This window comes from Etheostoma spectabile, chromosome 7 (genome assembly GCF_008692095.1).
Source record: "Etheostoma spectabile isolate EspeVRDwgs_2016 chromosome 7, UIUC_Espe_1.0, whole genome shotgun sequence".
In the NCBI taxonomy this organism is placed as follows: Eukaryota; Metazoa; Chordata; class Actinopteri; order Perciformes; family Percidae; genus Etheostoma; species Etheostoma spectabile.
Genome location: NC_045739.1, coordinates 10,659,815 through 10,669,987, shown reverse-complemented (window position 1 = coordinate 10,669,987; position 10,173 = coordinate 10,659,815). Strand labels below are relative to the sequence as shown.

Genomic DNA, 10,173 nt, shown 5'->3' with positions numbered 1-10,173 from the left:
GTTTTAAGCTTAATAAACCAGTTAATGCAAAACTAGCATGCCAATGTTGAACTTGCCTGTTTAGTCGTTCTATTTCAGGATCAAGTTGGCTTTGCAAAAAAAAGTACTCATTCAAAGCTTTTCCTTTACATCATTTGTATTAGCCCCAACATGGCTAACACAGTAAATGCTGCCCTGAAGCCACTGGAGACTCTGTCACGCATTGTTAACCAGCCCAGCAGTCTGTTTGGGGGAAAAGGAGGCTCCAGCAAGAACAAGGCTGAACATGACACTGTGGGCACTGCCAGGGACAGCAACAGCAACACTCAGGACCCAGGTATACATATCAAATGAGAAACCTTCAACACTCTAGATCAAGAAATTCCAAATATGTCTGTCGCTGACAAATGGCATCTATTCCAGGAGAGTCCGGTGAGGCAGAGCCTGTGGAGGGCAACCACAGGGTGCAGGGAACAGACAACGACCTGATGGATGGAGAGACAGAGGGAGACACAGTGGTTATTGCTGGTCAGCCAGAGGTTCTCAGCACACAGGCTATGCAGGTGATTGGGATTGGATTGCACACAGTACTCAAATAGTATTTCCACACATTACCTGTAACATCTATAATTAATGGCATAAAGATGGGCATTACAAAATGTCAATAATTTAGCTCCAGGGTGTTATGGCCCTTTCTCCACTTTATGGCTGACATTGCATTTGTATTTTGTTTCCTGTGCTTGTAGGTAGAAAATGAGTTGGTTGATCTGATTGATGAGCTGCTGGAAAGAGATGCTGGCACTGTCAACAGCACAATTATAGGTGAGCCACTTGACTAATGAGGGAAAAGTGACTGTAGATGGTAAAGAGGTAAGGAAAATGTAGAAGTAGTTGTGTCCAGCTAAACCTCAGTGGGTAGTTAGTGGATACAAAAAACAATCTATAAAAATTGCAACACAAGGAGTTAACTGCACTCTGGAATCACAGGGAAACCCAAAGCTGATGTATCACTTGTATCACACATGTGTTCGGTTAGTAGGACCCAGTGGTGAAGATGAATCGCAAGAGGATGTGTTGATGGATGAGGCCCCCTCCAATATTAGCCAGGCATCTACTCTTCAAGCTAACCGGGAAGGTAAGACATTGGCACAACAGAACTTTGTGTGTGTTTATCATAGTAAATAACCGAACAGTTGTGATTGGTTTCATTGACGGCTGCTCAGTTTTTAAGATCTTTTTGTAAGGGACTCTGTATTTTATCTCCTTCATCAGACTCAATGAACATACTAGAACCAGAGGATGAGGAGCACACACAGGAGGAAGATTCTAGTGGCAGCAATGATGATGAAGACAGCCAGGATGAAGAGGAAGAGGAGGAAGAAGAGGAGGAGGAGGATCAAGTATGGATTAATGCAGTGAAGTTTAGTAAACAAGTCTTGATTCATGCTTATCCATAACACTCATGGCTGCAACTTTTCCTCAAGGATGATGAAGAAGGAGATGAGGATGACGATGATGAAGGTTCAGAGATGGAGTTGGATGAGGACTTCCCTGACATCAATGCTGCGCCACACATCCGCTTCGAAAGGTTTGACAGGGATGATGACCTCATCATAGAGTTTGACAACATGTTCTCCAACAATGGTAAGCGGAATGATTTATTACCAACATTTACTCTGTTCTCACATTGCTCGCTATAGCTTGGGACATTCCAAATTAGGAGAATTACAAACAAAAACAGATGATGCAGGGAATTAATTTATTTTTAGCTTTATTTGTCATAAACATTACTCGGGGTTGTGCCAGAGCTGTCCCCCTAATGTCGACCTACTGTTTTCTGTTGTTTTTCCATCAGCTGACATCCCTCCCTCCCCAGGCAACATCCCCAGCTCCCACCCACTGATGGTGCGCCATGCAGACCACGGTTCCCTCACCCTAGGTGTGGCAGGCACCAGCAGCCGTCTGGCACAGGGCATGGGTCGCAGCCAGCGAACGCTGCGCCAGCTCACTGCAAACAGCGGACACACCATCCATGTGCACTACCCTGGCAACCGTCAGCCAAACCCTCCGCTCATCTTGCAAAGGTGAAAGCATGATTTTGTCTTTGTTAAATAATGTTTTGCAACATCTGTTACACCACTGTTTGTTTAATGGCTCATGCAAAATAAAATGTCTGTTCCTCCTCTACTTCATTCATTAGATTGTTGGGCCCCAGTGCTGCAGCAGACATTTTACAGCTGTCTAGCTCTCTGCCTCTGCAATCTCGGGGTAGGGCCCGCCTTTTGGTCGGAAATGAGGACGTGCACATTATTGCTCGTTCTGATGACGAGTTGTTGGATGACTTTTTCCATGAGCAGAGCAGCACGGGGGGACAAGCAGGTATGAATCACTATGGGTTGTTGTTAATGTAACGGTCTAGGTTTAGTATTTGCTTGAATTCATAACATGGTTGTTCTTTCTGTCTCTCAAGGCACCCTATCTAGTATTCCCACTGCCTTAACTAGATGGACAGATGAGTGTAAAGTTCTGGATGCTGAGAGTATGCACGATTGTGTAGCAGGTAGGTTGGCAGCGTACCTGCTGAATCCTAAAAGTTCTAAAAATGCCTTAAATTTTTTATTCTGAAAATAAGGCCTTAAAAATTTTTTTTTTACCATGGTCTTAAATAATGTCATGTTCTTTTGTAGGATTAAATAAATACCTTGGTGTCATAAATGGTATTTCAATATACAGACATGGTGGGCAAGCTCTGGTCTAAACATCCAATCAGTTGTCAGAAAACAAAACATCTTGCACAGTGCTAAGTAACAAGCTAAAGTCAGCTAAGTCAGCTTGTCGGTTAGAATGGACAACTGTCAGAAGTCTGGCCACAGATGCGGACAAGTTGGCAGGCAAGCGGATTGGCGTGAGAGTCAGTGTAGCGAAGCTGGAAGACGTGCCAGCAGGTTCCTGATCAGCTACAACAGCAATGGAGCGAGGGATGTGTATAAGACGAGGACAGTGTCTGTGTGTCGGCATTGCTCCACCCTTGTAGGGTAGGTTGGAAATGCATCCAACATGCTAATGTACATTTGACGGTATTACTTTGATGTGCTGATCATCGGGCTGAGGAAAATCAAACCCAACTCTTTATCCCGCAACATAAAAAGCAGAACGGGCTGTAACTGAAGCAATTGGCTTTGGCATTGGCATAATGGGATGCCCATTACCAAAGCACTCATTTTGTTGAAGGCCTTCGAAATATTTACCGTTAATTTAAATGTGACACTTTCATCTAAAAAGATATTGAAAATATAAAATCCAGCTAAATGTTTTGTTGAATTTGTTTTTATTACACTTATTTTCAAAAACAAATTGGCTCTTACCTAGCCAAGGTGGAACTAATTGTAGGGATTAAAGTTCTCTGTCGCTACAACAGACTTCCGTCAATTCGATTTTAGAAATGCCGTATCTGAGATCGATGCAAATCAGATGAGGAAAAAAATGGGGGTGTGGTGTCTGTATCACTTTTTCTTTATCTTTTTGTAAGGCAGCTACATTGAATGAATGGGAATGTTGTAATGTTTACAGACCTAATAGTGTTTTTGAGAACTTTCTGTATTAAACTAATTTATCATTAAGTTGAATAATTGTCATAAACACATTTAAGGAGGCCCCAACAAAAGATGGAAAAGAAAGAATAAATTATGCCTATAGGCTGCATGTGTGCTAACTCAGATGTAATGTTAAAAAAGTTGATCCAAAGGAGAATAAATAGTTAGAAAAGCAATACAGAATGCCTGAGAGCATTACGTAATCTAGGTTAAATTAATTCACAAAAAGGTAGAAATAGGGTCGTAAAATTCACCAGAATGCAGGAAATGAAGTGTTTTATACTCAATCTTCTTGGGGGGACCCTTCAGACCTCCAACATTATAGGGCACCACACAAATCTGGAGGAAAAACCTTGGCCTTTGGGTTGCCAGGCCAGTTTTGATTAGGCCAAATGTTGGTACCATCTAACTAACATCTACATACTAAAATAAACATACACTGGCTGTTAACAATCTGGGCAAGCCAATCCACGTTTTGCAATGCATTCAGTTTAGTTAAATGGGTTTGGGCTAAGCCCCAATCCTCCTCAAGTCCTAGTTACGCCCCTGCAATACTACCTTTACTTTGCTATTTGCATCTTTTTGTAGGCTGCGTTAGAAACCAATTTAGCGTGTTTGCAAAAGCGGTGCCATCTGTATAGGGTTTAGGTTAGACCTTTTGCCCTTTGCAGAGTGTCGTCCCCATCTCGCTCCTCCTTTCATGTCTATCCGCTATCTCTACACATAAAGGGAAAAGCCCCCAAAAAAATCTTAAAGATTTTTCCTGTAATTGTAACACCATGTTTTTTATTATCCTATTTATTTTGTATTTTTAGTTTCATAACATAAAAACTATTCATGCAACAAATATTTTATCTTATGTTATTAAAACACATACATATCTTTGTGAAGTATTATGATAAAAGGTTTTATTAGGTAATGTTACATGGTAAATCTTTTTTTTTTTTTTTCTGGGGCCTAAAATCCACACTGGTTTTCCATTATATAACCTTGAAGTTGGCAGTAAATTTCATCCTATGTGGTATTAAAAAGGTCTTATAAAGTCTTAAATTTAACTTTGAATCATGGTGGTACCCTGGGTTGGTGTTATACTGGAGACTTGTTTTAATAGAGACAAATTTTATTTATTTTTTTATGACTGAGAACCTCAACGTTGAAAATATTTACGTTTTTGATCACTTTCATTTGGATGTGATGGTCAAGCAGTTAGAAGTATCCAGTGTTTACACCCAACTCTACTACACTTTGAACATATTTTGATCAACCATTATTACGTTTTGTTGGGAGTCCCATTTGTTGATAATAAAGTTCTTTAATATGTTATAAAATGTGAGACATCACCAAGGGTAGGAATTCAGAGAGAAAATCAATAAGACTGAATGTAATACTTTCCCTTAATTATTAATTAATTGCACTTGGTGACTTGTTACCTTACAGCCGCATTGCCGCAACTAAGGATACATTTTAACATCTGTGTCTGTTTTCAGTGGTAAAGGTGCCTATCCTGCAGCATCTGGAGAGTCTGCGAGATGAAGAACTAGAAGAGCGTAGGGAGAAGAGGAGGCGGCAGCTGGCTGAGGAGGAGGAATCTAAGCAAAATGAGAGAAGGGCCTCTGGAGCTGAACAGGCCAGGGAACAGAGCCTGCAGGTAATACATGGGTGTTGACTGCGTAGGAGGAGGAGGAATTTTCAAACCTAGAAGTGCATGAATCTTTTTCCGTTTTTATTCACTTGCTTGCTAATGTCTACTGTTTTTTGCCCATAGAGTTCTGGATTGGGGACAGTTAATGGTACAGAGAACAGTGCAGGTACTGACTATGTTTAGTTTGTCATTTGTTTCTGTTTTAATGTTAAAATTCTTGTTGAGAATGGACACATCTCAGTGATGGGCACCCAGAGGAAAGCAGCCAGCAGAGCGTGCTGTGGGATGAGGTAGTAGTTTGTATAGTTTTAGGATCACACCAGATCTGGGAGATAACTATACAGTCTACTGTCTTTCTTATGGCAGCGCTATACCAGCTGGACATCTCCATTTTCTGCAGGAGTTACATTCTCAACATGCAAATAGCTCAGATACTAACTGGAAAAATACATGATATCTCTGCAGTACAATTAAATGTTGCCTCAAATGTATATTGAATGCATTGCATTTGCTACAGCTGGCTGTGCTGTGGTGAGGTAGTAAGTTGTGTTGTTGTTGGGGATCAGGATTGTTCACCCCATTCAGGAGATAACTATACAACTTACTGCCTTCCTTAGTAAGGGCCCTTGTCATCTACCTAGAATGATGATCAATAACTTATCACTATATTGCTGTTTCAGTTCTGTTTATGCAGTTCACATGTGTGCTTGCTTTGGAACAGGTTTGGCTGCAATTGTGTATAGTGAAAATGTTTTTGATAAGCAATGGTAGCTGTTGGTAAGCAGAGAGAAAAACAGCTAGTTACTAGCAACAATTCCTTAGTAATCAATGTTTAGTCACTGAAAAAGCTCAATTAGTTGTTTTTTTTCTTCTCATGAATGTATAAAACCTATATCCCTGTGTTCACAAAAGTTTGTCTCTGGATTTTGCAGAGGGTGAGCAGGGTCAGGGTGGTACAGTGTCTTGTCTGGAGCCACCCAGGGTCTCAGAGGGCTTCCTCACTGCTCCCCCATCTGGAGAGGTCACGCCCACCACACCTGCTCCACATGAACAAGCCCTAGTCTCCCTTGAGACTGCAATCAGTCAGCAGGTCCACCAGCCAATTGCTGACCTGCTACTGGCTGAGTCGCATGCAAGCTCACTAGCTGCTCTGACAGGGGCAGGCCTTCCAACCTTGTCGGCAGCTAGCAGGCCAAACAGTGAAGCGGAGGCATCTCAGATGGAAATGTCCCCAGCACCCACAATCGGTGAGAGAGTCGGAGGAGGTGGTGCGTTGGATGAAGGCAGGGAAGGTACTATCTTTGAAAACTCTCTCTATACAGACTGGCCAACCATAAGAACACACATCTGTGATTATGGCCAAAATGATAATCACGATTATTTTGAACAATATTGAGAACTAGATTAATTCACGATTATTTGTTGATTTGAACCAAAACAAATTTTATTGTCATATAAGCAAATTATTTCTGATTTCACATCCATATTGTGCTACATTCCTCCTTTGTTGCAGGATACTATGAAGGGGTATACCATTTCAGCTGTTATCGGCTATATAGGCGATGCAACATTCTGTTTACGTTAACGTTGCATGTTAAAATCCGATGCCAATATGGGAACGCTGCCCGGTATCTACCAGACAAAATAGCAACACGGATTTCAGTGCCCCATTACGGAGACACATAAATGTCTGATAAAAACAGACGTTAGAGGCAACAGAAACATCGCTACATGTCACGCTAGTAAAAACTAATATCATGTTACACTGCAGGTAATGTTAGCCTACCTTTTAGCTACAGTAACTGGATTAAACACTGCTAAAATGCTGACAGCTAAACGAAGTAGTGTGACTGTATTTCACTGTAGAGGATTCCAACAGTGGGGCGTACAACAGTCTAAAGCTATGAGTTAAAAGACAAACCAGCACTGGTCACTGCTGACGGCACAAAAGGTTGCATTTACTCGTAAACCTTGTGACGACTGCAATCTGTTTTGGAATTTTCCTCATGTTACTCTGTCCTCCTTTGTGACTGTCTACAATAAAACTCTGATTGACTAATGGAGGCACCTGATTAGACAGTGGTTTACGGAGCTTCAAGAAGAAAAAAAACTTATGTGGCCAGGTTGTCGAAGTGGTAGAGCGGGCGCACATGTACTTAGAGGTTTATCTCGCTCCCCTTTATCACCTAACTAAATTAAAGGCGGAAAAGCCCAAAAAATAATCTTTAAAAAAACTTACGGAGCGCTCTATAAACAAAATAACGCATCTTAAATATTGCTTGATCACGTGAATATGATCGTGGGAAGCCAACATCATGATTGTGATTAAAATTCAATTAATTCTGCAGCCCTTGTCTGTAATGTTAATTATGTTGTTGACCGTTCTTGTAGCTGGTATCTGTTGTAAAATCTTCTGAACATGGTAAAATACAAACAAATTACAATAAATTGATTCTATTTCCTAACTTAACCCTCACTGTTTTCCCCCCTCAGCCTCCCTAAGTCCGGACATTGTGGAGACCTCAGAGCCTACAGTAGTGGGTGTGTCACAACTGGAAGGGTCTCCCATGGATACCAGCAGCCCTGCCTCTGCCACTCAGGAAGAATCTGCTCCCAACCCTGCCCAGGGTGCTCAGCTGTCTCAGGAGCTGTCTGGCAGCGGAGAGGGTGGGCTGACTAACCGGCAAACCAGTGCAGAGACTGGGTTAGTAGCTTGAAATATCATTTCTGATCAAATAAACGTTCAGCAGTATTATGTACCCTGGATCTCTTGCCACATAACCATACACTTTAAATAACAAGTTACAGATTGTGTAAAATGCCTTTTCTCTTTAACCACCAGTGCATGCAACTTTTATTTCAGACCTAATATATAGTGGATTATCAAATAAATTTCCAGTTAACATTCAATTAGAAATTTTGAAATGCCTTACTCCGTCTTTTTCTTTGCCCTTTGACTGGTTTCAATTTGATAATGTGTAAATCAGCTGAGTAATTCATCACACATGTTGCTGTGGACTAACAATAGCCATTTTTTCTTTCTTTAATGATTACAGCTCCACTTCTGTCTCATCACCTGGGGAAATGATGCCCAGGAGCGATAGCGCTGACAGCCAGTCTCAGGCCATTCAGGAAGAACCCCTCCCATCCACCAGCAATGACGATGAGGACCCACTTGCAGGTAAAATATATTGCTATCCCACATTTTCTGCATTTTTTTATTTATTTTTTAAACACACACACACACACACACACACACACACACACACACGCACTATTACATCTCATAATGTTTTTGTCTTGGTAGGCATCAGTCTGCCAGAGGGTGTGGATCCCTCTTTTCTGGCTGCTCTTCCTGAGGACATCCGTAGAGAGGTGCTGCAAAATCAGCTTGGCATCAGACCACCCTCCCGTCCTCCTGCTGCCACCACCCTGCCTTCCACTACCGCACCTGTTCTGGGAGGACCAGGGGTTACAGAGGTCAGCCCTGAGTTCCTGGCAGCTTTGCCTCCTGCTATCCAGGAGGAGGTGAGAGATTACAGTAGACAAAATGCTTACCTTGGGCCTGCAAATTGGGGAAAAAATATGATTTCTAAGTAAATGAGTCATCGATTATCAGTCCTTTTAACTTAGCATGCCATTGGTTGTCTTAGGTTCTTGCCCAGCAACGGGCAGAGCAGCAGCGCAGGGAGCTTGCCCAACAGCCTACACAGGGAGACACCCCTCTGGATCCAGTCACCTTCATCCAGACGCTCCCCTCAGAGCTCCGGCGTAGTGTTCTGGAGGACATGGAGGACAGTGTTTTGGCTGTTATGCCCCCGGATATTGCTGCTGAAGCAGCCGCGTTGCGTAGAGAGCAAGAGGCACGCCAGAGGCAACTGATGCATGAGAGGTTGTTTGGTCATAGCTCTTCTTCAGCCCTATCAGCCATCTTGCGCTCACCAGCCTTCACCAGTCGGTTAGGGAGCAATCGTGGCGTCCAGTACACCCGACTTGCTGTGCAAAGGGGAGGCACATTTCAGATGGGAGGAACAAACCACAGGTGAGTCTCCTCTTACTTGTGGTGATCTAATTGCCTGTTTTGAGAATTCATATTTTTGTGAAATTACAAGAAAAGTAAACTCTATGTATGAGTTACTTAAATGTTTGACTTGATCAAATCATACTGCACTTTTGACAGGTGAAAAACTATATATATTATCCTTTTTATTTCCTCAGACCGTCCAGTTCCAGTGTGGACTCCTTGTTGCGTCTGCGCGGTCGATTGTTGCTGGACCATGAGGCCTTGTCCTGCCTGCTGGTTTTGCTGTTTGTCGATGAACCAAAGCTTAACACCAGCCGTCTGCACAGAGTGCTCAGAAACCTCTGCTACCACTCTCAGACACGTGGTTGGGTCATTCGCAGCCTGTTGTCCATTCTCCAACGCAGCAGCGAGAGTGAGGTGTGTGTAGAGACTTCGCGTCTAGACGACTCTCGTGGCAAGAGGAGCACCCAGGGAGGCTGTGGAGGAAAAGGCTTTGCTACCTCCTCCCTTTCCTCTTCATCCTCCTCTTCTTCTTCATCCTCCTCTTCCTCCTTAGAGCTACTGAACAGGGTGGAGTCTCGCAGCTCCAGTCAGCTTTCCTGGCTCTCTGTTTCTATGGATGCAGCCTTGGGCTGCCGGACAAACATTTTCCAGATTCAGCGAGCATCAGGTAGGAAGCATGCTGACCGGCACTCAGCTGGGGGTTCGACAGGATCTGGAACACTGGGAGTGTCAGGTGCTGCTCCAGGTGTTACGTGTGCTGGAGGTGGAGGTTCCACTGTCCACATCCACCCACAAGCTGCTCCAGTGGTCTGTCGACATGTGTTGGACACTCTTATCCAGCTAGCTAAGGTAGGAGTCCACCCATCTTCATCTACTCATCTCATCTGATTCATTGTATGTTGTAAAAATAAAAGATGTCACATAAGTTATTA

The 10,173-nt window shown here is 42.9% G+C and overlaps 1 protein-coding gene across 12 annotated transcripts in view; it reads left to right on the top strand.

The window, feature by feature from the left end:
* Positions 1-10,173, top strand: part of huwe1 (HECT, UBA and WWE domain containing E3 ubiquitin protein ligase 1) — a 56,241-nt gene that overhangs the window by 38,042 nt on the left and 8,026 nt on the right. For 11 of the 12 annotated variants that reach the window (XM_032522206.1, XM_032522203.1, XM_032522205.1 and 8 more), the window contains 17 exons: positions 144-316; positions 403-542; positions 726-801; positions 1,016-1,114; positions 1,252-1,379; positions 1,464-1,623; positions 1,835-2,063; positions 2,180-2,358; positions 2,450-2,539; positions 5,060-5,220; positions 5,338-5,380; positions 6,147-6,506; positions 7,708-7,918; positions 8,271-8,395; positions 8,522-8,742; positions 8,868-9,256; positions 9,433-10,090. In XM_032522206.1, the coding sequence (XP_032378097.1) occupies positions 144-316; positions 403-542; positions 726-801; positions 1,016-1,114; positions 1,252-1,379; positions 1,464-1,623; positions 1,835-2,063; positions 2,180-2,358; positions 2,450-2,539; positions 5,060-5,220; positions 5,338-5,380; positions 6,147-6,506; positions 7,708-7,918; positions 8,271-8,395; positions 8,522-8,742; positions 8,868-9,256; positions 9,433-10,090 (3,442 nt within the window). The remainder of the gene's footprint in view (positions 1-143; positions 317-402; positions 543-725; positions 802-1,015; positions 1,115-1,251; positions 1,380-1,463; positions 1,624-1,834; positions 2,064-2,179; positions 2,359-2,449; positions 2,540-5,059; positions 5,221-5,337; positions 5,381-6,146; positions 6,507-7,707; positions 7,919-8,270; positions 8,396-8,521; positions 8,743-8,867; positions 9,257-9,432; positions 10,091-10,173) is intronic. The other variant, XM_032522204.1, reaches the window with a different exon arrangement.